This window comes from Anas platyrhynchos, chromosome Z (assembly GCF_047663525.1).
Source record: "Anas platyrhynchos isolate ZD024472 breed Pekin duck chromosome Z, IASCAAS_PekinDuck_T2T, whole genome shotgun sequence".
Taxonomy (NCBI): domain Eukaryota; kingdom Metazoa; phylum Chordata; class Aves; order Anseriformes; family Anatidae; genus Anas; species Anas platyrhynchos.
In genome coordinates, this window is record NC_092621.1 from 21256580 (window position 1) to 21282692 (window position 26113).

Genomic DNA, 26113 nt, shown 5'->3' on the forward strand with positions numbered 1-26113 from the left:
CGCCCGGTGCCGGTTATAGGCTACCGCCACTTCCGCCGCCCGCTTAGAAGCGGCGCGATCATGGCGGAGCGCGGACAGCTCCCTCCCCCCGCCAAGCGCCTGTGCTGCAGACCCGGCTACGGGCCGGGCTGCCGGCCGGGGCAGCGGGCGGGCGGCGGCGGGGGGCCCGGCGGCGGGGCGCTGTGCGCCGGGCCTTCGTCGGCAGCCGCCGCCGCCTTCTCGTCCTCCTCGTCCGCCGCCGCCGCGCTGGGGCTGCTGCCGCTGGGCAAGACGCAGAGCCCCGAGTCGCTGCTGGACATCGCGGCGCGCAGGGTGGCGGAGAAGTGGCCGTTCCAGCGGGTGGAGGAGCGCTTCGAGCGCATCCCGGAGCCGGTGCAGCGCAGGATCGTCTACTGGTCGTTCCCCCGCAGCGAGCGGGAGATCTGCATGTACTCCTCCTTCAACACCGGCGCCGACGACCCCGCCGCCGCCGCCGCCGCCGTCTCCGTCTCCTCCTCCGCTGTCTCCGCCGCCGGGGGGGCCGGCACCGCGCCCGGGGGGGCCGCCGAGGCCGCCGCCGACGAGAGCCGCCTGCCCTTCCGCAGGGGCATCGCGCTGCTGGACGGCGGCTGCGTGGACAACGTCCTGCAAGTCGGTGAGTCACCGCGCCGACGGGTGTCCCCGCCGCCTTCCTCCTTCAAGCCCCCCCCCCCCTCCTCCTCCTCCTCCTCCTCCTGCCGCTGCTCCCCCCGGCGCTGTCCCTTTAACAGCCGGTAATCCCGCCGGGCTCTGCCCCCCGCGCAGCGCCCACCCCCCGCTAATCCGGGTCACCGCCGGGTGTGTGTGTGTGTGTGTGTGTGTGTGTGTCCTACACCCCCTCAAACCGGGTGTGCAACGGGGAGGGGGTGTCCCCCCCCCCTCCTTGCACGCTCACACACACGCTTCTTACACACGCACTCACACGGAGCCGCCGCCGCCGCCGGTGGAAATGAATCAGCAGAAGGCGGCACACACGGGGGCGGGTTTGGGAAAAGGAGGGGAGGGGAGGATGGGGGGGGGGGGTCGAGGTTATGGTGGGGGGAGGAATGCGGCGTGCTCCGAAATAATAATAATAAAAAAAAAAAGAAAACGGGTGCGAGACCCCCCCCCCTCCCCTTGGTCTGCGGTGCGGGGGAGGAAGAGGAGGAGGAGGAGGAGGGTGTGTGTGTGGGGGGAGCCGCGAACAAAGGCATTTCTAGGGCAGCGGCGAGCCGGAGGGACGGGGTGTGTGTGTGTGTGTGTGTGTATGGAGGGGGGTGAAATCCGCAGCGTGTGTTATTTTTATTTCATTTATTTATTTTATTTTATTTGGGGTAGGGTGGGGGTGAGGAGCTCCGTGACAACAGCGGTGACAACGCTGGGGGGGGGGGGGGCTGCGCTTCCTCCTGCTGGAACAATGCTCCCTCCTCTTCCTCCTCCTGCCGCCTGCCTTTAAAGGGGCACGGAGGTGGGTGCCCTATTCCTCTGTGTGTGTGTGTGGGGGGGACGCCCCCGTTCCGGGGGGTGGGGGGCGAGGAGAGGCGTGTCCCCCTCCCCCCCAAAAAAAAAAAAATAAATCCAAACACGAGTGGGAGACCCAACTTCCACGGGGGCTGCGCTTTGTGGCTGGCGGTGCCCCGCGGAGGAGGCGGCGACCGGGCACTTTGTTCCCATTTTCATGTTTATTTGCGTCTCTTCCTTCCCCCCCTAACCCCCCCCCCCCCCCAACCACACACACACACACACACACACCCCGCCCCCGAGGGGAAGCCAGACAAAAGAGCCCGGTGAATTATTGTGTGTGTTTTCTCTTTATATATTTTTTTTATGATGATTATTATCATTTTTTTTTAAATATGGTTTCACCCACGGCGCGTCCTCTGTGCCTTTTGTTCGTGCCGGGCTCTGTCCCCTGCTCTGCATGGCCATTTATTTCCCGAAGGGAAGCTCTCCGTTCCCGTTCCTAGGCTTGCTGCCCTTCCCTCCAGCCTAGAGGGAGTTCGGCTCCAAGACAATCACTTGTTTTTTTTTTTTTTTTCCCCTCTCTCTAAATCTAATTAACTTTCTTATAAGTTTCATCTTTTGGCTTTCTCTCCCTTTCCAAAGGTCTGAGGCACATCTGTGGTTCCTCAGGACTGGCAAAACCAGAAGTAGGGCTTTTTTACTTTGGTTGGCAGCACTGAGGTTTTTTTTTTCTCCTTCCCCATTTGCTTGCACTTGATTCTGTTTGCAAGCGATGAGGAATGACAGGAGTGCACATAGGGAGGGTTTCTTGGCTGATTACATTTAAGCCAGGAATTCACTGTGAAAATAAAGCCAAGGGGCGATAAATAAAAGATGCAATCTTCCCTAGGAGACAGACACCCAGCGTGGGCTTTGCCTCGCTCGCTTTCAGCGGTGGAATAGGCCTCAGTCAGTAGTTGTGAAAGGGAAAAAGTAACTTTTTGTATAGCTTCTAAAGGGGAGGGGCGTTGAGTAATGTTGGCAAGGGTCAACATGAAGAAAGAAAATATGCATAAATACAACTGAAGTGTTGACTGCTGCTTCTGGAGCCCTTACACGCATTCCAAACAAATGCTGAAAATACATATTTTATTTCTCTTCTTTTTCCACCCTCATGCGAGCCTCCTTTGGAAAGCCGTGACAAAGCCAGTGGTGGGAGCCATCGACAGCGAGCGCCTCGGCTCTTCCCATGGCTCGGGTGGCCGGGCTGCTGGAGGGCACCGCTGGCACGGGTCCCCTCGGGAGCAGGGAGGTGCGACCGAAAGCAAACTGAACCGGGGCGAGTTCGGTTGGGTGGGGAGCGGGATCGGCGCCGTGCAACGCAGCTGAATGTGTGGCATTGAGGCAGGCTTAGCGCTGAGTTTGTGTAAGCGCGTGTTTAGCAGCCATATAAATGTGAACCTATGTTCTTTGCAGTGTGAGTAATGGAAACTCTGTAAATGTTTACTGTAGTACTATGGAAAAGTGCAGCTATTGGACAAAGTACATTTTATTACATATCAGCTGTAACAGGCTCACTTGTAGCGCTGACTATTGCCATATACAGGGGACGCTGATCTGATTTGTGAGGGGGACGCATAAATTTCACTTAGGTGGTAGTTGAATGGATCCATTTGCTTCTGTATTTTACATTTTAGTCTAGCCCTGCATAAACGTTCAGACAATCTTTTCACAGCAACTCATTTCAAGGAAAAGAACTTCAAAATCCTGATGTCTACGTGCTGCTGGAAGTCTTCACGTGCGTCTGCTTCATGTCCCCAATTCGTCTCATGCGTAATGCAGAGAATAGAAGGAAGTTGACACGTTAGTGATATGCACAACCCGTGTTCTTATTACTCAGGTGGTAAGGTGGTCCACGAGCCATGTAAAATACAATGGTCTTCTCCTAGCATTGTAATTAACATTACTTCATTTTGAAGGATTTTTATCTAGAGTAGTGGGCTTCAATATTCTACTTGCGTCTAACTTATCGATGTTCTTGTAGCTTTTTTGATATGTTTCAACTGGATGTAAAGATTTTTTTAGCTTGTTTGAAAAAAATAGAAGGCATGTTCTTAGAACAAACCATTTCAGCAGTATAAAATGGAGCTTTTCTACTATATGTGTTTTCATGTATTTCAAGCTGAGTATTTTTAGTAAAAGTTGCAGTCTAAACATGAAAGCGCTGGGTAAATACAACAATCTGGAAGAAAAATTAGAAATCGGCTGTGCTTCATTTGGCCAAATTCGTGAAGATGCCAGGAGTGAGTAGACAGTTTTAGCTGGTGGAGTGTATATTTGGTTTCCGAGGTTAGTCCCGAATTAGTATCCAGCGCCGTGCCGCCGTCACGGCGGTGCTGTCAGGGTTAGCGAGAGGTGTGATCCCTCAGTGGTGCAGCTGGCCTGGCAAGAGCCCCATGCCCTGCTTGGGCAGAAGAGGAGAAGCCCCTGTGCCCCTGCTCGAGGACTTTCTGCTCTGGGCTGCTCTCGCTGTAGTGGCCCAAAGCTCGTCTCCGCCGCTGAGCTGTGTCTGCATTAGAAGGACCTGATGTGTTTTTTTGGTATGCTGTGTAAGTACTCCTGGCACATCCTCATCTGCCTCTAATTTGAGGTTGGCTTGCCCGTGCTGCACGGACCTTGCTTGCTCATACGGGTCTCCCTTTAAGGTGTTAGAGTCCTCTCCGCAGTAGCGTAAGGCTCTGTAATCACCGTAGTCATGCCTCTTAGGTATGAATGGCAAGAGGGTGAGTTGGAGGGAAGAAACTCTAAGCGAAGGGAAACAAAGTAAGGAATTAATTGACTGGTGCTTACCGCAGCTCTGGAATTAATGTTAACGTTGGGAGGCGGAAAGCTACCTTGTCTGGGGTAGAAGGGTTCAGCTGAAGTGTCATCAGCGTGAAGCTGCGGGTTCACTTGTCTGAAGCCCCTTGGTGAGATGTCATCAGAGGTGCAGCCAAAACGCTTTATTTAAGAAAAATAAAGTAGAATTTCTGAAGCGCAAAATAATGCGAGGAAATACATTGATGTTTCTTTAGTTGATTCCTAAATGAAGTTAAGACTTGGGACTTTTTTCCTAATTTTCTTTTGATGAGAAATATTTATCTTCTGACTCAGAGGTGTGTTTATCATCTATTATTCCAGCTAATTATTCCCCCCCCCCCCCCCTTTTTCTCCTTTTTTTCTTTTAAACAAGAATGAGCTGCAAGGTGGTGATTGCGTTCGAAACCAGGAGAAGCCATTTTTAACCAGGAAGAGAAGCTTTACAAGACACTCCTGGTAACTGCTCTCTGCAATTCTGTCTGAATGGGGTATACATGTATTGTAATCAGCAAATTTCAGGTCCTTCTAGTAGATGATGATTCCCGTTAATCATTTTTGTCCTTCATGGCCACCTTTGCCCAAAACAACATGGAACTGTAGAGCACGTAAAACAAGTGTAATTTCTCTTCTTTGAGGGTTTAATTGTTTCAGTACCAGCAGTATAATGCAAAACACCTTTTGGTTGATAAAAAAAAAACAACAACACATCAGGTATCTTATTAGCAAAGCTGGAAAGGCGCCCTGTAGCCAACATGACGATCTTCGATGATGCTTACAATATATATCTATTTGTTGATGAATCTTGTAGGACATGCGGTTTTAGTAAAAAGAAGAAAAAAGTAATTGCAAGTAATATTAAATGATGTGACAAAACTAAGGCTGTCATTTGTGGAGACACAGACATTGTGTTCTGCATTAACTTGTTGGCATCCTGGTATGCGTGGTGACCTTTTTCCGCGGGGAGAAGGTTGCGTTAAACTCCTCCTCAAACAGGCAGAGTTTATCTCCTGGCATGCCAAAGAAACAAGCATGGTTTCTGCAGCAGCCAGCCTGATGTTGGGGTTTGGTTAGGAATGTATGACTAAAACAAGCAATCCAAAATTTGTTAATACAATATTGTGGTAGGGGAGTAAACAAATGATGTCTGACTTTTTTTTTTTTTCTGGACTCTTTTTGAATTGGATCCAAGACCACTAGAGTCTTGAGAAAATATCTTCAGTGATTCCAGTTTCAGTTTGCTTTAAGAAATAACTACCAATATTTCTGAGTTCCGGAACAGAAACAAACTCATTTTCAAGTATTTCTTCCTGAAAGAGAAACATCTGAATGCATTCCAGTTTCCTTGTTAGATTTGGAATGCAATGTATTAATTAGGGAACGTGCAAGCTATTTTCAGTGTATATGCATGTGTGCTCTGATGTCCTTGACCTTGAATAATTTCTGTGGAAACCTTTTTTGAAAAAAAGAGGAGGGGGGAAAAAGCTTTCTTTCAAGACCAAATTAATAAACGTGGAAAATTTCAAGTCAACTCATGCTTTCTCTTGGTTTTTCTAAAAATATCTAATTGGGATTTCAAGGGAAAGTGAATATTTCACAGTGCTTCCAAGATGTGGAAATAAAACTTCACAGAGCCTTTCCATGCAACTATAAATAGTAGGATAGATCTGTAATAGGAGTGTGTCATTACTGCTCTAGAATTGAGTTCTTTCGAAGTAGAAAATGATTGGTGAAATGTCCTGTTACAATTTTTAAAACAAAAAAATTGAAGTTTTATGTGGGGTCGACCTAATAAAATTTGTCATTATTCGCTGTAGGTCAGTTTTCATGTTTCTCATGTTTCATATTTTCCCCCTAACTTCAAGGCTTTCCTCACTTGCAAGAAAACAGTTTCCATTTTCAAAGCTAGCTTTCAGCTTAAGAAAGTGATTCCATCTCTGTATACAATCAGATGTTTTGGTATGTAGCAGTTCTTGGATTTGAGCCAGCTGTCATGCCAGCAACTGAAGCTTTTTCTCTCTCTCTGTCTCTCTCTGTACTTTGAGATGAACGGTTAATTAAAAGCAATATTTGTGAGGGTAGGCTGAAGCTATTCAGAAGTCAGCATTGGACAAATTTTTTTCCTTAAAAATCAGTAGCTAGTTACTGTGTTTTGCTGTAGCACTTGCTGTCTCTTTTTTTAATCTGTTAGAACTGAGCCCTTACATAAGACTCTGGTAAAGTTACAGATTGAAAAAAAAATAATAATAATAATAATTTACTCAGAAGAAGTGTCTTACCACATAGCGTTTTTCCTTGGTGAAGGATAAGGTATGTTGGTTGGCACCCTATAAGATGTGTCTGCATGGGTTCAGGTTTTAGTGTTTCCAAAACCTGCTGTTTTGGAAATTTATGTCAAGACAAATTCTGAAGTTTTGTAGTACTGTAGCAAAACATTAGTGCAAACTGTGGTAATGTAGGAATGCAGCTGACACCCCTTCTTTTCTCTTTAGCCGGTTTTCTTTGGGGATTAGGCAGGAGAATTTACTGCTCCTAGAAAAGAAAAGGGGAAAAAAAAGGACCCAACTATTTTAACTGACAATAGCGATCCTAATTTATGAATATGCTTGTCTGTGACAGGAACTAATTTGAAATTTTAAAAAGCTTTCATGTGCAGCAAGGGTACAGATTTAATGCGAATTCTGATTGCCTGGAATGCAGTCAGCCTGACAGCATGTGAATACTTGAGCACTGTCCAATAACTGCACTTGTTGTGCTGGGAGATCTGTCTCCTTGAACTTCCAGTTTTTCTTCTTGGTTCACTATCTGAAGCTACCCATGTAAAACGCTTCTCTCAGCTGGATATGTGCGCAGCTCTTGATGTGTCCTCGTGGCCTCCCGTGGCCTGGATCGCTGGCGATGTCGGCTGGTGCCGTGTGCTGGTGTGCATTCCCCTTGTAGCTACGTGCCAATTACTGTGATTTAGTGGTGCCCTTGCGATGCCTTCTGACGGGGCGGCCGTATGAATCCAGCCTTCCTTGCCTTGGCCCCGCTACAAAAGACCGGCATGTCTGGAAAACTTGTGATGTAAGTTGCTATCTCAAAAATGAGTTTGTTTTTCCTCATTAATTCTACAGACAAGTAAACAGAATGGAGGAGTGTAGCCTTCTGCTAGTACGTACAGCAAAGAGCATTCTTTTGTGGTTAACTCGGGACTGATAAAAGGCTCGCTGTAGAAGCGTAGTGGCTGTCCAAAAGACCTGTTCTGATTTGATGCAATTTCGGCGTAGGCTGGAGTGTCTCTCAATGTAGGCTTCTTACATATACTTATTAAACCTTTTCTGAAAAGCGAAAAAACAAACTGTGGAAAGAGGGCCATCTTTAACTGTATTTAAAGTATATTTTAAGGTAATCGTGATGTGCACCATCGCACCCTTAAAGAAGGCGGCCTTAATCTTTTTCTTCCTCTAACCCTTTCCTCCTTGTTGCAGTTCAGTGTGTTTGACAGTCTTGAAATATTTGGTAATTTTTGCTTTGGAAATGCATGGGCAATGTCTGAGAAGGTCTGACGTTAATTGGAAGGATGCAGCAAAACCTGTCAGTAAGTTTAAGTTCACACTAGCAGAGCTAGCTGATCAGATAAATCAGAAGCTCATTTACTGAATTAATGTGCTAAAAACTCAGGTGACTTAGCTTTTGTCCTGCTTCATAGTTATCAATTTAGCTGCTTGCATAAGTCATCTTTCATTGTTAATTGGTGTCAGGCCTCTAATATGTTACAGGGTTGTTGGGAAAAATATATGGGGGAGAAGTGGCATAATAGAAAGAAATTTCAGAGAAACAGGCATTATTAAATCTTTATTTTGTCTATTTTATTTTATTTTTTTGGCCAAAAGTCAATTACATTCAAACAATCATTTTAAAGTCTAGGAAAATCAAATGTATGTAGCTGTGTGACTTCTAAGAAATGAGACACTTTGTTGTATGCATGCCAACTTTAACTGCTAACTGACTACTGACAGCCGGTGGTAATGCAAATACAGTGCAGGAATTGTGCAGCTGACTACGATGTTTAATTTATACTGACTAATGAAATAAAGAACATTTGACCATTGAGGCACTTAAAATTGGATAAACTGTTTTATAAAGTCTGAAACAAGTTTGCAGCCTGTAATACAGTAGAGGATCAAGTTTGCATGTATTCTATTTGTTTTTTGTTTTTGTTTTTTTTTCTTTTAATATTATGTTAAAAGGATCCGTTTTGGTTAAAGGATTTTACCAGCACTGGCTCTCTTGGACTTGTTTCCGTATGTTTAAGTTTAACCTCTTGTTTTTTTTTTTTTTTTTTTTTACTGCTGGCTTCTTCTCTCTCTGTCTACGTGTGTTCAGCTATGTGTGGTGGACGCAGTGGCCGTGTAGTCTCTCTCCATCAGATTGGCTTCTAGCTTACCCTTCTCAAGAACATCTTGTGAGTTTTATTAATACTTGGTTTCTACATTGAGCTTTGATACTTTGACCTGCCTGAAGTTCACAGAGCATCAACCCTCTTTCAGCGGTCAATGACAGGAATCACAGCATGTTTGCGGAAGGTGTAAGTAACTGCATGTAGCATGGTCGTACGGTTTCATATGCTTGGTGGCTGGTTATTTTTGCCACTTACCTGTAGTTTTGACCATGGAGTGATGGCAGATGAAATGACAGCATTAAGAATGCAGTCACAAAAATGGCTATGGATAGTTATCCTCAAGTCTTCTGGAAAACATGGGCTAGTCAGTGAAGTTGCACGAAGGGCCTTACCGTAAGCGACTGATTACTTGCACAGCAGCAGTTGCCTCAGTGAAGTACTTACTTTCCTTCTGGTACTTGTCTGTGCTGCTTTGGGAGGTTGAAATGTAGTCTTAGTAAAACACTGGTTTGCGTATTTACAAAGCTGGCCTTGGTGACAACATGTAGCATGACTTGTGCTTCTTCAAGGCAATTCTGCTGAGTCAACGGGTTTTGAGAGTTCAAGAATGGGGAAAAATCAATAGTCTTAATTAATTGTTTAATATATTAGCTACATGGAGCAGACCTGGAATGCTTTTATTCTGAAATACTGTGTTACGACCAATGACAACCAGGACAACTGGCTGTACCGCTGATACTGCACATACAGAATGAGTCTCAGTTCTGCCATTGATTTAGGTTGTAAACTGAAACCTTGCAAACTGACTACAGTTAGTGTCCTGGGGATAAAATATCCAGTTCGTTCGTTATTTCGTATCTGTGGCTGGATTTGGTGTAGCTGTATTACGTAGAAGCATGAAACTTCAGTTTCGCTTCTAGAGCGGAGTGATGACAAAATGTGAAACTGTGGTGGTTTTTTTTAGCTCTTTGTTACAGCAAGCCATGATATGTGAGATAGCAGTCACGCAGCTTTCCTGGTCAAATCTAAATGCATGAACTAATAGAGATGACTTCAGCTGAATGTGCTACTAATGCATGAATGGTAGACTGTGACTAGAAATAGGACTTGATGTAACAGATGCCTTGGCAGTCTGATGGGATAAGGAAGCTGAGAATAACTTGATTAGCACTACTTAGACCTTTCAGAAGCAGCACATTGCTTAGTTTTACTGACAGTTTCCAGTGATCAAGCTTTACATTGTTATGTATCCTGGCAATAACTTACAGGCTTAATTTCTGAGTAGTTACGTAAATGATAAATGTAAGTGGCTGTTTGGTGGCAGGTGTGAAGAAGAATTCAGGAGTAAACAAGAGTTTGGCTTGTTGACTAAGATGTACTTGAGGAGAAGAGAGGTGGTAAGATGCTGGGTTGACCTTTATGGATGAAAAGTAAGGAAGTGGTGATGTCTGAGATAAAGTAGGGGTCAAAGTGCTCAGTAGATGCCTGAAGAAGGGTATTTAATGAGGATATAATCCGAATGACTGACTGCTCCCTCTGTGTGGTCAACTTTCAGTGGGTATTAGCGAAGGCATGAAAGGGAATAGACTTCTCTTCTACAAAAAAAAAAAAAAGTGTTTGAAATAGAAAACAGATTGGGAAGCACAGTTGCCTTGTAGATCTTGAACTGTGAGATATGTTGAAAGTTATGAAGTGACAACTCTCTCCCCTCAATCCTTACATACTAATTTCAGTTTTATCAATGGGCACTAAATGGCTTAATTTCAAACCATTCTTTATTGGAAAAGGACAAGTGTGTGTTTCTCATGTCCTTTCTTTTCCTGCACAGTAGTAAAGACTTGTGTTACCCAGACTTGTGAAAAACACTTTTTTTTTTTCAGGGCTATATATTGTGCTGACATATGGATAAAGACTGGTTAAGCATTGAGGAAAGGATGGTTATCTGGTGACAAATGACGCATGGCTTTATTAGGCACCTATTTGGACAACGGTAGGAAGGAGGAGGAGGAGAACTGGCCGTGTCAGTGCAGGGGTGGTCAGGGCTGGAGTTTCCTCTGTGGATAAGAGGCCATGCGGAAGACAAACCTGAAACTGTTAGGGGTAGAAGATGCTCAGTAAAGATTGGGAACGTGGAGAGAATGTGAACGTTGTAATCTTAATAGCTGAAAGATCTAATGCTGCTTTTTTGTTTGTTTGCTTTAAAAGGGAGGATTTGCGTATGCAGGGGGGACAAGGAAGGGTGCTGATGTCAGAAAACTGAATAGTCCCAGTGTGGAGAGTAGGCTGGGAAGTAGCAAGATGCCAGTAAGATCAAAGCTGCTGCTCCCCGATTACTCAAAGTGTGGAATGATAGCTAGCGAAATGTTAGACTGGATAAATGGGAAGATGTGAATCATGGGCATACACTGCAGTGAATCCCTGCCTGTTAGAAGGTCCATCTTCCCCTCCCTCCTTGAATAACAAAAGGAAGTTAAGAAGTACAGATAAAGTGTTGGGAAACATCTACTGAAAGGAGGAAGCAGAGGATGACTGTGCGATGAGACACTAAGCTGTGATTTTTAGGAAGTAAAAGGAGAACCACAAAAGCCAGTAGAGGTCAAAAGTTCTGGGAGAGGAGTCTTCGCTTACAGAAGTGCTGAAAGTTAAAGCAATCCAAATCCTGAAATGCATCCAGAAAAATCTCATGGAAACCTGAGTGAGAGCTGGCTCCAGTGTGAGGCCACTGCGCTGTAACCAGCAAATGCTCCATGGTAGAACCACATTCCAGACAAGGGCCTCAGCGTACTCAATTACTGGGACGTGGGAGAGAGAAGATAGGGTTGTGGAGAATGCAGTGGCACGATACTTCTGCCCGAGGTGCTTGTGTTGTTACACGGGTGGATGAGGTGTTGGAGTCAGCAGCCTAAGAGTGCAAGAGAAGACGTCTGGACATCATTAGCATTGCACACGTGGGCCTTGGTAGGTAGGCAGGGGACGGGTTGTCTCTAGCTGTGTTTTGGGCCAGGCAGCTGGGAGGGTTTGCCTTGCGTGTGACCTTAGCAAGGAAGCGAATGTCCTGAGCCTGGTAATGGGGGAGCGTGGTGTGAAAGAACAAGAAAGGAAGTGAAAGGAGATCCGCATATCTTGTGGTTGCTGCCAGCGACACTTGTTTGAAGTGCCAGAAGTACAGTGTGAAGGGTACGTTTGCGGTCTGGTCTGGAGGCAGGCTGCGACTTGGTCTCCGAGTAGCTTGTCGCAAGCAGTGTAAGACACCTGCAGCTGGCTCAGCACAGGCTGGAGGGACCTTTGGCCTGTCCCCTGCAGGGCTTGGTGCTGCCACACACCGCTCTCAGCTCTTTCCTTCCATGTGCAAAAGCACTGCCAGGCCTTGGGCAGGTCGCTTTTTTGTGGGAACAAGTCTGCTTACACACAAGTGAGGCTTGTTGGAAACGTGCGCTGCAGGTATCGAGCATCAGTGTCCAGCATGGTGGCTGAAGTTCGTCGAGTCCTGTAGTGGGCACAGGGCACTGGGAATTAGTGTCATGATGGATGGGCCTCTGTGTGCTCGGGCTGTGCCTGCCAGCTGTCCAGAGCATACCGTGCCAACTGACAAAACCTGGGCTGGGGCATGAAGGTGGTGTAGCGATCCAAGACCGAGACCTGCAGACTAAGGTCTTCATACACAAAGGCTGAAAGCTCAAATACAAGCCTGATGTCTGTCTATCTTTGTAAGGCTGGTAACCTTAGGTTGCCTAGCAAAGATTATAAACGACAAAGGCCATAAACCTTTCCTCTTAGAGAAGCTGAAACTGTATTTCCAGTTGCAATTTAGCAGAGTTATCAACCTTCCCCCTCCCTTCTTCTTGGGAGTGGGCGCATTCCTATTGACCAAGCCTGCTGCTGTAAGCAAAGCTGCTGATACAGCAGCACAGCACGGTCATAACGCTTCCTTGTGAGCTCGGGAGTTGTTCTCCAGCAGCCTTTTCCAACAAACTTGCTCCCTCTTGTCACTAGTGAACTCTTCCAAGGACAGGCTGTGAAACAGGCCTATCAAAATAAATGTATTCCATTGTGAAATACTCTAGTCATGAATATGGTAAATGAAATAACTGACTCATTTACTGTGCTCTGACTCACTTACTGCTCTGTGCCTAGTTGTGTAATTCTCAGAACAGAAAATACGTATTGCTGTGCTTAAATGTGCGTTTCGAAGGTTTTTTCTGTGATTGTCATTTTCAAGCTTTGCCCACTGTGAAGATCACTGTGTGTCATTCACCCCGAAGCCACGTGGCTGCTTTAGGTTGCCTCAAACACAGGCTGCTGTCAGAGGGATGTTGCGCTTCCCAGGCTTACACCCTGTGCCAGGGTTGCATAGCTGCATGGTGAGCTGGGGAATTGTCCCTGCTTGTGAATTGAGGTCTTGCTAGGTGAGTTTTACCTTGTTTATTGTGTAAATGCTAGTGTTGATTCAAGGGAGAGGAGGCTGGAAGAAGGGGGCACTGAGAAGGGCAGGACTCTGTCAGTCACACTTTGGAGAGTTTAAAGTTATCACGAAGCCCTGACTGCTGCCTGGAAAGGAGATGGCTGCTGTGCTTGGGAAGTCACTCCTGGCGAGAGGTGACCTGGCTGTTCATGGGCTGTGGTGTGGGCCTTCCCTGGGCCGTGGCGACTGATGGGCCTGCACGAGGGAGCCATCCGCAGTACCTGCTCATCCACAGTGTTCATCCCTGTTCAAAAAGCTTGACCAAGGCAACATGAGTCCAACCACTATGCTTCCCCTAGTGATTAAAAGAAAGCTAAACAAATGCTTATTTAAGACTACAGGAAAGGGGAAGGAAATACCTAACTGCTTGCTCCATACATATGTGATTGCTTCTTTCTGTCTGCGTGGCTCTGGAAAAAAAGTGCGTTTTGTCTTCCAAGTTCATATGTTGCCTCTTCTCAGACAGCACTGAGCTTCAGTATACCTATGTTTAACACAGACTTCCAAGGTGATTTTCCTGCTTATTGTGCAGTTTTTGACCAGATAACATTCCGTGTTTGTTTACATTCATAGCTGTTGACCTCATTCAATAAAGCGTTCCCAGCTTTCTGTCTGGTTAGGCCTGCTGAGCCAACACAGCTCAGAATGAGATGGAATCTTCTCTTTCTTTGGCTTTGATCAGTTGCACCTCAGCAATCACACTGAAGGCCTCAGGGTTATGGTGGTATTGCATAGACTTCAGCTGGCTTTCATGATCTTCGCTACTGGTAGTAATGCACGAGCAGGAAATGATGGAACGTGACTTTCGGATCTCAAATGGAGTTGTAGGGCTGGCAAGTGGCAGGGGAAAAAAAAACACCTTACTGCTTGTAAACTGAGCACTCCTGATACAGACCTCATTGAGAGCCCAAAATAACTTTGTGGGGTTCCAGTATCATTACTGCTTCCCCAAGTAGAACAGCAATTGAGCAGAGTGTTGCTGCTTTTGTGTAACTTGGATTGTGTGCAAGTTATGTGACAGACAGCTGCTCCTGTAAGGGAGGCATATTTACTGAAATGATCTGTCTTCAGGAGTGGAATAAAGCAGATGTGTGATCTGTTCCAGATGGACTGCAGTAATGCAGAGCTAAGCTTGCCCGTAACTGATGGAGGGAAGAAGTGCATTGGCAGCGCTGTTGTGTACTTCACTGTGAGGTTGAGCCCATTTTCAGGGCAGAAATTACTTTTTACGATAAAGAAAGATTTAATGGGGAGTTGTGCAGGTCGTTGTGGGATAGGATGCTTTTGCTTTCTCAACTGCTTGCACTGGGGGAGATAAAAGCTTACTCCTGGCTCGCTTTCAACAGTAGCCTGTTTCAATGTGTAAGGATTGATCTGGGTTGCTAACTTCCTGGAGCTCTCCTATGGATCTGCCTGGAGGATTGTGGCTGTCAGATCCTTTAAGGCATGCATGAGTGAGAGACTTGGTACTGAAGTTTTACTCAGTTTGTGCAGCGTACTTTGCCGTTCCTGGTTGTCTCCTGCTGGAAAGAAGCCTGCGTGACCTCCAGCCCTTACTGAAGTGCCTTGTTTCCTCCCTAGCCTCCGCAGGTGGTGGTTGTCATTAACGTACATATTTACCCAGGCTCCTAAACTAAATATTTTCTCATTCGAGAAAGGTGAAGTTACCCAGTCTGTTATCTTTCCTGATTCATTCCTATCCTGCTAACACTCTTGTAATGTTAGATGGCTCCTTTCTGTCAAGTCATATTTTAGGCTGTTGGTGGGTGTTTAACACGATACTTTAGTGAGATGAACATGATTTACACAAGCCAGGTTTCTTAAAGAAGTACCAGCTTGAACTCATGTCTACCTAGAGAACGAAGAGCAGTCAAGTGTATCAGTCCTTCAGTTTTCATAATAAATGAGTTTGGTTTTGCAGTTGCTGTCCTTTTAACCCTTCCACCGCTACCCCTACTTCCTCTTTGCTATTTTGCAGACAAATACAATCAAGGGAAGCTGTGTGTTCAGAACTACAGTACTGAACTATACAAAGCGCTGTTGCTCACGTGAAGCTAACAAATAGGAAAAAGAGCAGTCCCATGAGTAATGCAAGAGGCTCTTTAAACAGTCATATAAAACAAAAACGTTTGGTTTTTAAGCTCGGCTAAGCTATATTCAGTGTAAGAAGTGCTATCCCAGCAAGGATGAAGGGCTTACAGGACTTGAGTGGGATAAGAAAAGAGAAGCACTGTTTGTAGGCTTCATCTGTCTTCATGAAATTCTTAAGTTAATTCATCTTTTGTGGCTGGATGTGTCTACTTCTTCAGTATATTTATGCAAATTCCAGATGGTGCCACAGATCTGGGTTAGTCTAGAAAAGGTACTTAAAGTCATATAACTAACTATGTTTTGATTTTAATCTGGAGAAGAGATCTTTGCCTCAGCAAGACAGCATTATTTTGTTGGAAAGGTATTTAAAATGATGCTAACAACGTAGGATTTTGTGTGCTATAGGTGAGCAAGCCTCCTCAAACCTGCCAAACTTACAGCTCTGTGAGATTGATGCTTCTCTGTGGAAGCTCATGGTAGATGTTCTCGTTGCAATTCTGGATTGAGTAGACAGCAGAAAAACATCACAAAAAAAAAAAAAAGGAAACCTAAGGGGTTCTACCAACTTCTTTGTGTACAGATTTGCTCACAAGCTCAGAATTTTGCAAAACTGGTTCAGGAATCTTGACTTATACTTAGCAACCTTGCCAAAGCCATCCAGAAGCATTACATAAATACCTTCATACCAGCTGAAGGTGAGAATGCTGCCTATGGGTGCATGGCCAGAAGCTGCTACGTGTCAGCTGATTGCTGTAATTTCCCTTCTTTGGACCTTTATTTTGCACCTTCCTGAAAGACAGCTGACCACTTGGCACCAACAGGTAAAGTGTGCTGTGTATTACTTTCCAGTCCCTGTTGAGAGACTGTCCACAGGGCAATTTCCTCAGAGCAATGAATGTGCTACTGGCCATGCCTCTGCATAGTTCTTGTTGCTGTGTAAGTGTGAAGCTCTACAAGGTTGTTCAGCCTAGCAGAGAAGTCTAAGGCAATGCTTGGATTTTAAATTTTGGAGATACAAGGAAGAGGTCCTACAGGGTTTAGATAACTGATACTGCTGCAATTGTTCATGTAGTTTTGTCTACAATTGTTCTATTTGAATTCAGGCCAGAGAGCTCCTGTCAATTACTCTTTGCAGCTGGCAGGTTTATTTTTTCCATCAGTCCCTTCAAATGTATCCATCTTTAAAGATGAAAAGAGTGTGTGCAAACTAGGAGCGGGCACTTGTGAAATTACTTTCACCATGAATTTTCTGCTCAATGCATTCCAGAAGGACTTAAAGTGATTTGATGAGCTTCCATCAAGCTGAAGCATTGCAGAATCAGGGTGTAAGTATTGGATCTGTTTTATCTTCGAATGTTTGGGCAGAAGGAACAGACACAAAATTGACCAGCCTGAATTGCTAAGAGGTGCACATTGGTAGTGTCTTTTCAAAAATAGTTCTATACCAGGTAATAAAGCAAAAATGTGTTTTGTGTATAACAGTTGAAATGTTGGCTACTGGAAAGTCTCATAAGCCTCTTGCTCAAATTGTCTATATGAAGCTTCCTTCTAGATAGGAGTGGCTTGTCTTGATTTAGACCATCATGGATGCTTGGTAAATCTAGACATTAAAAACAGTGTGTCAGTTTTGGAAAATGCCAGCTTCCGTAAAAGAAGGAAAAGTTTGCATTGGATTATGAATTATGGCAAATATCCAGGTCCACCCAGAAATTCTCATTGAGTTTCATGATGTGTTTCCTCCTCTTCCTTTTTCCTGCACACCGTGTAGATAGAAGTGGCAAGAAAAGACAAAGGCAAAACCGAATCCCATGGTGTTTTTTATGAAGATATCACTAAACTCACAGAAGCAGTTGAGAGTTACAGCTTCTGCTTGGAAGCAGAATAAGAGATTGACCTCATTAGATACAATGTTTATGAATCCTTTCACTTGTAATTGCTGAAAACTTGAAACACTGCAAACTTTCAAAATATATTTTCATATTCTTGTTACTCTTAATACAGTTTGGCACATTTTGATTAACCTTGCGTACATCTGATGTATGTGGAGAGTAAGCAGAACTCAAAAGAGAGGCCTCAGTTGAAAGCTAAAATAGTTTTATTCAACATGGTCATTTAGGAAAAAATGTATTTTCTCAGAAAATGGGATAAAGTGTGCATGTGCTCTGTCATGGTCATCATTTGAAGTTTGTGATGCTGGAAATAAAATATAAACCAGTGAACTGCACCTTAACTTACAACTATTGTAGAGTGAAAAATGGCGAGTGAAGGAAATCTGACTTTTTACCAGTTCACTGAAAGTTATGTAATTCTTCAGCATGCCTGGAAAGGTAGGAAAACTTTTTTCATCTGTTGACAGCATTTACATTGATACCAGCCCAACTAGCCTTTTGCTTAACACAGGAACAGAACCTGTAGGAAAACCTTCATTAACCCTCTGCTGCTGATGACTGTTTCTTCTCTTGCTATTGCTTTTGCATTTCACGTTAGCACTTAGCAGGGGGGTAGGCTATTTTTGGCACTCTGGGTTAATTATGTTTATCATTCTGTACACACAGACTAATTTTGAAGGCTTTCACAAAATAGGTGCGGGTGGCTGAGAAAAATCTTTCAGAGTATATGGAAATGCTTATGTGTTTTGAAGACTTTCTGCCATGGTAAACACAAACTGCTTGCCAGATTTCATTTTCTGTTGGTAGTAATAGGTATTCCGTACATCCACAGCTGTTTCTGCGGACAGCTGACAAAAGCTCAGGCTTTCAGGGTAAGGTGAGCTGGCCTCTGGCTGAAACAAAGACCTGTGGTGGGTGGGGGGCTCTTTTCTTGAGAAGCACAAGTGTAAAGGCAGCTGGCAGCGTAAGTGCAAATCAGAAACATCTCTGGAAACTTAATGCCTCCCAATTGTGGTGTTACTTGAGGTGCAAGGATGTATTTTTATACTATTGTCTTTGAAGAATGTTAATATTTAGCAAATAAAACTCTGCAGCTGCTTTTTGGTTTGCAAAATGCTGCACTGCACAGAATAATTCAGTTAAAGCACAGGGAAGGAAGTGCTTGCACAAGTGGTGTGATTTGTCTTGTGGTGGTGGTGGGGGTTGCTGGGGTTAAACCAGATTAAATAAATAAACCCTGTAGGTCTTGGAGCTCTTGGGTTTTCCTGAATCTGGCATTTTGTGGGAGTGTTTTGGAAATAGTCATTTAAAATAAGCAACCCCTGATGTTTGTAAACCGGTATCTTGATGTGCTTGCTTTTGTAATACTCTTTCCACAGCCATGGTACCTCTTACTTTGCATATGGGTTATTACTTAGATAACCTTAAAGGAATGCTACTCATCTCCCCTCTATTTTTTCTTTGTATCTAAATCATTACCACAAACCCTTGATCTGCTCTGTGACTGTGTTAACTCTGGAGTTGTTTGTTTATCCTGCCATTTAACCATGTATCTTGGCAGCATTGCTGAGGGAGAACTTTCTGAAAGAGAAATGCATGTGTTCTGCTGAGAAGGGTAACCACTGAAGAACTTGAGTGCAACAGCATGATAATAAGAAAGCAGCCCAATTTCACTGCATGGGGTAAATGACGTATAGAAAGTAAACTCTTGCACAAATGGAATGAGGCAGTGTTGCAAAATTCAGCTTGTTCATTTGCTGAGAGAAAATTTGTTCATTTGCTTTGTGTTGATGAGCAAAACAAGAAAGATTTCTATTACAACTTTCAGTAACTGCCAAACAGATGTGTTTTATCTCAGTTTATAAACTGTCAGGAATCTACTAGTCTAAAAACAACAATAGAAAATGTATTTTTAATTTACAGAATATTTACAGTATACTGTACTACTGCTTCTAAAATGTGTGCTATTGAATGCTTTGGGAGGTTTCCCAGAGGCAAGAGCTATGAACCTAGCTGAATTGTATGCTCTCAGATAGAATAACATTAGTTCAACTTTTCTTTTGGAACTTAAGTGATACTGAATATTGAAAATAAAAGTATATAAATTCACCAATTAGGGAAAGTTGTGATAGTAGATTGATGTACGTTTTTTATGCTGTTCGGTTCTATGCCAGTCTAAATCTTGGAAAACAATGCAGTTTTGTCTTGCGTGTAGTAGGCATTGAGCTTAGTTACAGCAGCACTGAGCACGCAGGCTGCTTTTGCAGAGGATAAGATGCAATGTGTTCATTGAACAATAGAAAGCAATTTAAAATTGGTTACAGTCACTTTTCTCCTAAGCTCTTTACACTGTTTTTAAATTACTCTGCATTGCAATTATTCATCTATATTGTCCATGAAGAGCGAGAGATTGTCACAGTCTAGAATTCTTTTCTTAAAGGGCATATTGCGTATTTAAAAATTGAGTTAGAACAGTTCACTGACTTACGCATAAGGTTATCAAAACACAGCATGCTCAACACGAAAAGATACAGTGAATTATACCGTTCAAAATGTTCTGCGTTGGAGAGAAAGTTGAGCTAAGTCTAACATCAAGAGATCATGGGCAGCAATCATTCTGTTTGCCTCACCAAGCCTTAAATGACTTATCTCTATTGAAGTCTTGACACTTTAATTTTTACTTTTTTATTTTTTAAAATCTTGACAGTGGTAAGAGTAATATTACTGGAGCTCAAAGTTACTTGGGCATCGCTTTGGCTTGATACTGACATCAACATGCTCTTCTTTCTGCTCTTCTAGCCCTCCCAATACTGTTCTTGACCTGTTGCAAATGAAGTCTCATCTATGACCTTTGTTAGCTTTTTTTTTTCCTTATGTCATTAGAAACTTGGTTGGATTATTTTAGTTTGTGGTAACGAAACAGTAAGAAAAATAACTGATCTATTACAGGATTTTGGAACTTCATATAAAGTTCAGAGTCATTTTCAAGGGTCATCTGCAGATCGTGGTTCATCCTGTGAAGAGCTGTATGTAAGAAAGACTAAATATCACAGTTTGATTTTTCTTTGTAGTTTTAGACCCTGATTGCCTTCACAGAAAGGTGGGTGTGGGTTATGCTGAGAAGAGCAGTATCTGCATTGTATGCCATTGGTCATTCCTGGTGCTAACTAGCTTTGGTTATATCTGCAACTGAAGAACACGTTCTCTGGTGCTGCTAATGGGCCTTAAGCTGAGTTTACATCAATTGCACGTTCTCTGAGGCATATACTGCTAATGTGGAACCCACTGAAAACCAACTGATTGCAGAGCTTAAACCTAATTTTCACTGAAAGCAGAAACCCTTGGAGTCAGATTTATTGAGTACTTTATACCTAAATCTGCGGACAAGTGTATAGCTCAACAGTAGTTGTGTGGCTAATCACTTAGCGCATGTTTGTATTTGTTGGCACTAAAATGTCTTTATAAAAAAAAATCCTCACTGGTTTCTTTCAAGAAATAATTGTTCCATGAAGAATGAACTTTAACAAGAGATTTTTAAACAAAAACAACTCTGCCCCTTTTTAGCTTTTCAGGTCTTTAAGGAGGCATTAACCACTTTTGATGATGAGTTTGCTGGCAGCTGAACTTAAGCTTTAGAATTTTTGGACTGTTATCAATACAGTTTAGGCCTATTGTTCTTCATTTATTTATTTTTAGTGATGACTGAGAGTTGACACTCTTCAGTCTGGATTTTTAGCAGAGTTGATCCTGGGAGAAAACTTGTTTATTTTGGGGACTTTTACCACTCTGTCAAGGCTGAAGAATATTGGCAGGCATACTTATGAAACTGATGATGGCATTACATACACAGGAGGAAAAAAAAAAAGTTTCTTTAGGTTTAGGAAGAATCTTGTTTGTTTCAGTTTATCTTGTCCCTGGGAACTGCTGGAAAGAGCCTGCCTTCATCCTCTTTTGCACCCTTCCTTCAGGTATTTATAGACATTGAGATCTCCCCTGAACCTCCTCTTGTCCAGGCTGAACGCTTGTTCGTGGCTTTCCCTGTATGAGACAGGCCTTGCTGAGAGATCTTGACAAATCAGAGGTGCAGTGTAGTTATAGCAAACAACTGCTGGGGCTGAGATCTTCTTGCACTTGGACCCAAGGTACCTTTAAAAAGCATTTTAGGTCTGCGTTTGAACTGTGGTGTGCATCACTTCAGTTAGTGAGGAGTCTTTAAAACAAAACAATCACACAAAAATACAATAAAAACTTTGATTCCTTTATTCCTTATATTTATTCAACTTCCATTTGGGAAGGGGGAGAACTGTTTGAGCAGGAAGAAAATATGTAAAATGCTAGGCATGTTCTTAATGCAGGTGCAGATACCATGGTGATAGCTGCAAACAATGCTCATGTGTTGAATGCTGAAAAAAAGTTCTGCTCTGTTCAAGAGTGCAAGTCCCACTCACTTCTTCAAACTGTAGTTCTCAGTGGATTATGATTTAGTAAAAATTTGCCTTTCTGAACCTGGAAGTTGAAGGTAGCTAGTGATGATTCTGGCTGAAAGTAGAATATAAATTATTTGCTTATAAGTATCCTTCCAACGTTGTTAATGAATGACCACTTGCACTTGTTTGTCAGGTTTTAAGTTTTTTTTTGCTTTATTGATATTTTCTCCTAATGGAAGTGAAGAGGTTTAGCTTTAGAAGCTTTAATTATTTTTCAACCAACAATCAAAAGAGAACAGGTTAACTTGTAGTTTAGTTTCAGACTAGCCTTAATCCCAGAGGGCAGTGAAATAAAAACACTTGCTTAAATTAAAAAGCAATCACAACTCCTCAATTGTCCTGCCTTTGTAGTTGGAACAATTCTGTTCATCTCTTTGAGAAAGAGGGAGTAGTTGTAAAGCTTGAATTTACAACACTGGCTTTAATACTAATACATGAGTGGGTGGGGTTGGAATTGGTGCTGCTTTTATCTGGGAGGAGCTACAGAATGACTTCATTAATTGTGCGTTTTCCCTGTTATTGTACTGTTTGTTAACCAGCCCGTTTGTCATGGTTGTTTCTACAATTTGCTTGGATTTCTGTTTAACAGAACTTGATTGCAGGTGACCCACTTGCTGCTTTGTTTCTCACAGACAAAGTTGGGGTTTTTGTTTGCGGTTCAATTTGAAGGCTAATTGCCAAATGGAATGGTAGACAGCTGATCCATGCTCCCATCTGCTCTCCCTTTCATACTGTTTTAGAAGCTGATTGTATTGGCAGAAGCTTTTTTTAAGTATCTCCAGGTATCACCAGAGGTATTTAAATAATAGTAATTATTTTAAAGAAAAGGGAAGAAAGGGTACCACATTTTTAACTGTTTTTTCCTAAATTTTACATATAGGATCCATGATTGTTTGTTGTCGTCATAATCAGCAACTTTGTTCTCTTTGTGTTTGGATTACAGTTGAGAAATGCAGTTTGGCTGTAGTTTAAATAGAAGGCTGGCATGTGGATGGATGGAAGACAGGAAAGTAGGTAATAAAATAGATGTACAGATGCTACTTTGCAGTCAGAATTCTGGCCCTCACTCTCAGTGAACTTGTGTGCTATTTTCAGTTTAGGCATTTATTTCCTGTTCTGTAGTAGAAAGAGGAATGTAATATCATAGGTCCAGTCTTTTCTCTCGTAACCTTTACTGTAATCAGTACTGCAGTGGTATGCAAACATTTGCCATATAATAACAGTTTCTTAGATTCTAATGTTACCTGTTAGAATCTAAGGTATTTAGATGGTCATAAATACATACATTGGATGTGATGTATTTTTAGCACTCCTTGGAAAACAAATAGCAATTTGCCAGTATTGGGAATGCTAACATGTTGGAAAGAAGCAAATAACACAAGTTGTGTACAACTGAGTTTATCATTAATTACTGTCATTGTGCTGGAGCAAGCCTCCAGTTACAAATCTAGTTTCCCATGTGCTAGGTACTGTGGAAGTACAAAAGAAGGCAATTCTGGCTATGTAAAGTTTACGGTCAAAGAAAAAAGATAGTTATATAAAAACTGGATGTAGTAAGAGTTTCTTGCTTGTATGAAGTCGCATGGACAGACAACTTGCCTGATTGCCATTAGTTTTCTGGGAGAGTGTAACGGAAGAGGGTTTGAAACACACGTAGTGGTCCAGCTTTATAAACATTTGCAGGCTATTTCTCCAAATTCAAACAAAAAGAAGAAAGCATGAAAATGTTATTTATGCAAGTGAGCAATGTGTTTTTTGACTCAACTTCAGTTCGTATGCTCAGCTGGTATTTCAGAACTGTGCTACCTTTGCAAATTGTCATGTTCTAAAATGGTCCTCCTTTGGGGCAGTTTAGGCAAAATTCCCAGAGACCTCCTCTGCACCCTCCTCCTTCCACTTCTTTTGTTCCTGTGAAGATCTGCTTTCTTTGAACAATTGGTGGAAAACCTCAAGTATTTTCAGCAATTACCTCTGGATGTGTAAGGGTGAAGTCATAGCCACAGCCTAATTGTCAAGTACTCACTTGTTGGATATATTCATTTAGGTGGACTTAACTTTACTTGGAATCTGTTAAGCTTTAGCCTTCCTGCATACTCTTGAAGACATCTTGTAGCAGATGGAGATAAGCATGCAGAAAGTTCATGGCAGGGATTAAATGGCTGTCTCTGTTTTGATTGGAATGCAAGGCAGAAATATTGCTATTGCTTTTGGGATGATGTTAAAAAAAAAAAAAAGCTGTTTTGGAAAAAGAGTTGATCCTGAATGTAATAAAAGATTTCATGGTAATTGAATGTAAGTTCACATATTGTGTAACAGATAATTGAAAATGTACTAGTAGGTAAAAATTTAAAATGTTTAGAATTATGCAAAACACAGGGAAATATCTCAAGTACAGCCTGAAGACTCATAGTTATTACATTAGTGACAAGTAACCTACTGGATGCTTGTTCGTTCACATTACCTCCATGCCAGGAATGTACTTAGAGAAGTATTTGTTTTGCCAGTTTCATCCCCACTAAAATTTTGCCTTGCGTCTTGCCTAAAGTTAGGTTCTTCATAACAATAATTACTTAGGGAGAATTCTGTATTTTACATGTCAACAGTGAAATGACACATTATTGGAACTTAGGGACTGAGAAGCATGTTAACAGGGTTTGAATTTAAACATCTAACCACAGGAGACAAATAGATTATTTCAGTCCAAAAGGCAAAGTTGTTTGGCTCTAAACAACTTGGTTTGGCAGGGATGTTGGTACAAAGATGTGGGTAGTTTTTTGTTTAGTTGCTGGCTTTTTTTCTTGACGGGGCAATTGACACCTAAAAAAAATAAATCATCTTGGCCCCTTATGTTCATATCCTTTGCCTCTGCAGTTCATTATCATGGTTACTGGAGAGCAGTGCCTGTGAAGAGGATACCTGTCTTGTTTGGCCTTGTCTTGCTGTTCCAGACCTGGTTCCTGGCCTGGTGTTTCATTCTCTGAGCTTTTATGGACTTGTGTCCTTCCCTTAAACACTGTGATCTTGTCTGACCCTCCTTTGCCCTCTCTGACCTATGACCTTCTCTGATTTACTTGGATTTTCTGACTTGTTCTTTTCTCTGACCTGCTCTTTTGCTTTTTCTGGTATCTTATTTCTATCCTCTTCTCATCTGTCCTTCGCTGCCCTTTTTCTTTGATAGTCTCTTCTCTGACTTTCTTTTTACCCATGTTGCCACCCATTCCCCTCTACTATAACCATATTCTTTAACCTACTTTTCTTTGAACTTGTATTGCTGTATCTGACCTTCTCTATGACCCTCTTTGACCTTTTCTTGAATCTTTTCTGACCTTATCCTGCTCTCTGTCCTTCACTGGTTTTCTCCCCTCTGCTTTTCTCTTCTCTGGCTTTATTTTTCTGCCATGTTTTCTTACATTCTCTCACCTCTTCTTCTCTGGCCTTCTCTTCCTTTGCTTTTTCTGACCTATTTTCTCTAATTCTGTATTTAATCTTCAGAGTGAGCTAACAGAAGCAGCCTACAGATGCAGCAGATAGCACAGCAGTCTCGGGTTCTGCTTTGGAAACTTCAAGACCTCATGGGGACAAGGGCCAGGAGCAGTGGGGGGATGCCTGGCAACCCTCCGAGAAATTTGAGGGTGCACACTCTCAGGCAAGGATAAAGTAAGCAGAGACATAATGGTGTGGGCCCAAGGAAAGCTCTAGCAGCTTCTAATGAGTGTAATTAATTGCCCTTGACTGAGGGTGCCTGGAGCTTTTGTTATAGCTGCACCCCTTTAACTGCTGCCTGGGAGAGGCCTTTATAAAAGCGCTGTCCAGAGCAAAACCAACAGAGGCAGAAGTCTCTGCAGCAGTTTCTCCAGAAGGGCATGAGGAGATCTTTTACAAGGGATCCCACAGTTGAATCTGGCACAGTAAGTCATGGTTACGGTGGTGATGTGCCACATGTGTTTTAGCAGCAGATGATTGAACAGCCCTCCTTGCTAGGGTGTAGGCATAGATGCAGACAGAGCTTCATATGGCAGGTGCAGCCCTCCGGGTCCCTGGCTGCAGAGTACTTGGGGCCTCTGAGGCCAGGAGAGGAGGCTCCCTGTCCTGCAGGAGGTGTCCTACTGCAGAACTGCTCCAGCTGCAGGAAAGAGCTATCAGTGTTGAGGTAAGTGTGAGAAAGTGAAGGGTGGAACTGGTGACTTCTGGCACTGAGAGGAAGGCTCCTACACCACTGGAGAGCTTGCAGCTGTAAAGTAGGCTTACCACGCTCAGAGCTGGAGGAGGAAGAATTGGCAAGTCACTAGTGGGTGGCACCATGCTGTGATGAGCAGAGGCACCCTTCTGTCAGCCTGATTTATCAGCTAGGGTGGGAGGTTTGCTGCCCGCCCAGAGGCCCATGTTGTGGAGGCATTGCTGACCTGGTATAGCCAACCCTCTGAGCACTACCCATTTTCTCTTATTCTGTGTGTACATAAATGATACTGATAGGGCAAACCTGCACAGTACCAACACTGGCTGG

General features: G+C 43.2%; 1 protein-coding gene across 2 annotated transcripts in view; it reads left to right on the forward strand.

Annotated features, from left to right (window-relative positions):
• The first annotated feature begins 21 nt into the window (after positions 1-21).
• ZSWIM6 (zinc finger SWIM-type containing 6) overlaps positions 22-26113 on the forward strand; it is a 116063-nt gene continuing 89971 nt past the window's right edge. Inside the window, exon 1 of one of the 2 annotated variants that reach the window (XM_038170106.2) lies at positions 22-634. In XM_038170106.2, the coding sequence (XP_038026034.1) occupies positions 61-634 (574 nt within the window). In that variant the 5' untranslated portion in view covers positions 22-60. The remainder of the gene's footprint in view (positions 635-26113) is intronic. The other variant, XM_027446054.3, reaches the window with a different exon arrangement.